This window comes from Myotis davidii, unplaced genomic scaffold (genome assembly GCF_000327345.1).
Source record: "Myotis davidii unplaced genomic scaffold, ASM32734v1 scaffold732, whole genome shotgun sequence".
In the NCBI taxonomy this organism is placed as follows: domain Eukaryota; kingdom Metazoa; phylum Chordata; class Mammalia; order Chiroptera; family Vespertilionidae; genus Myotis; species Myotis davidii.
In genome coordinates, this window is record NW_006284349.1 from 2,360,753 (window position 1) to 2,362,764 (window position 2,012).

General features: G+C 49.7%; 1 protein-coding gene across 3 annotated transcripts in view; it reads right to left on the minus strand.

Moving 5' to 3' along the window:
- TTC8 (tetratricopeptide repeat domain 8) overlaps positions 1 to 1,585 on the minus strand; it is a 44,045-nt gene extending 42,460 nt beyond the window's left edge. For 2 of the 3 annotated variants that reach the window (XM_015571478.1, XM_015571472.1), the window contains exon 1: positions 1,348 to 1,552. In XM_015571478.1, the coding sequence (XP_015426964.1) occupies positions 1,348 to 1,461 (114 nt within the window). In that variant the 5' untranslated portion in view covers positions 1,462 to 1,552. Of the gene's footprint in view, positions 1 to 1,347 lie in introns of all 3 variants that reach the window. The other variant, XM_006754732.2, reaches the window with a different exon arrangement.
- Positions 1,586 to 2,012: the final 427 nt, after the last annotated feature.

Consider the following 2,012-nt stretch of genomic DNA (forward strand, 5'->3'; position numbering starts at 1 on the left):
CGCCCCACCCACTAGGATAGTGATGGTGAACCTATGACACGCGTGTCAGAGGTGACACACGAACTCATTTTTTTTGGTTGATTTTTCTTTGTTAAATGGCATTTAAATATATAAAATAAATATCAAAAATATAAGTCTTTGTTTTACTATGGTTGCAAATCTCAAAAAATTTCTATATGTAACACGGCACCAGAGTTAAGTTAGGGTTTTTCAAAATGCTGACACGCCGAGCTCACAAGGTTCGCCATCACTGCCCACTGCCCTGTGGGATCATGGTAAGTTTCTGTGTTGCTGTTTTTTTTAAACCGCATCTGTGGTACTAGTGTCCCAAGAAGCACACTTGGAAAAATACTTGGCCACAGAAACACAATCGTATTAGCTAACACCAACAGAACCTAGCTTGGCACCTCCCCTACCGTGGATTGTTCTAGGGGAGATGCACAATCTGAAGGCCAAAACGTTCACCTCAACAGTTCCCCTCCCTCCATTTGCTGGGACCTATGGCAGAGCCTGGTGACAGTGTTCACACTCATGCCTGGGCTTACGCATCGCTCCTCATTTTTTTTTCTAACTAGAGGAAAAGCTGGGAAACACGAACTCTGTTTTGCACTTACTAGAAGCACTGACAAACTGCCACAGCCCTGCTTCTATCCTCTCTTTTTCTCCTTTTTGCCTCTTCCAGGAACTACCTGTCAACCAGACCTGCACCTCTCACATGCATTAAGCATATGACCTATTCATCCGCTTTACTGAATATTACACTTTAAGAGAAGTTAAACTATCGCTGTAGTTTATTTAAAATCTCTTTTCATCAATGCCACCATTTAGGGGGACATTTCCGTCCCTTCCCCAGTCTCTCTCTCTCCTAATAATAAATGTACCAAATAAATGTACCCTTTCCCCCTCCTAGGTTCCTCTAACTTGTATTATTGGCCTCAAGCTGCACTCATGCCCCCAAATCAAAGGCTCCTCACTCTTGAATAACAGTTTAAGGTGAAGTGGAAGGATCACACATTTGATCCAAAAGAAAAAAGGCAGCTATGGCAACAGGAGGTAGAAAGTTTACAGATCGTTAAGTTTATATGTCATTGTTTTAGAAATGAACAACGCACATGCAGCGAGCTTAAGAGCCCATCCGTATGCAAGTAAAAGTCAGGGGTCCGTCCGGGCCTCGGGTACGCAGCGGGCAGGCGCCCGCCGGACACGGCTCCCGGGGTCTGTGCTCACCATACAGTCAACCTGCCTCTGGGCCTTCCTCCCCGGAGCCCCCACCCGGAGGCCTGGGCACCCCCGGGTCCCTCTGCCCCGTCCCCAGGATCCGCAGGGGCGATGGGGTCTGGCGGGTACCTGGTCGTAAGGGGACTTCTCCAGCATCTGCGTGCACAGAGCTGCGCAGAGCTGGAACTTCCTGCGCCTAAAATAGCTCCAGGCCAGGAACAGCGGTTCCATCTCTGGGGCCATGGCTGCCGAGGGCTGCCCGGGAAGGGCCGCGGCCGGACCCAGGGAGGGCGGGACCCAGGAGCCGGCAGCATCCAGCTCTGCCCGGCATCTCGGCGACAGGGGCCTACTCACAGAGGAGCCCGCCTTGCGCCTGAAAACAGGAGTAAGAAAAAAACACCGCAAACAGAACTCAGCCGCGGGCTTGCCCATACGCTAGGGCTTGCCAAACGTGGTGCAAGACAAATGTGTACTTTTAAAGACTACATGTTTCATTAATTTCGAGAAGGCAGCGTCACTAAATTAAGAGGCGGTACTTAGACACCTCCGACTGGGGTCCTCAACCTCCCCCTAGACGCGCCGTTGCCTAGCAGCCGAATGCTCTTCTTACACTGCCAATCACAGAGAAGAGTAGACCCTCCACCAGGTCACCGTCTTACTCTTACTCCTTCACCTATTTTTATCCCAATCAATTGCCCTTCCGACTCTAGAAACACCAGCTTGCAAACCGCTTTTTCAATACCATCCTGCCCATTCGAACCTAAAGCCCTACCTAAAATCTTAAAACTCTCCAG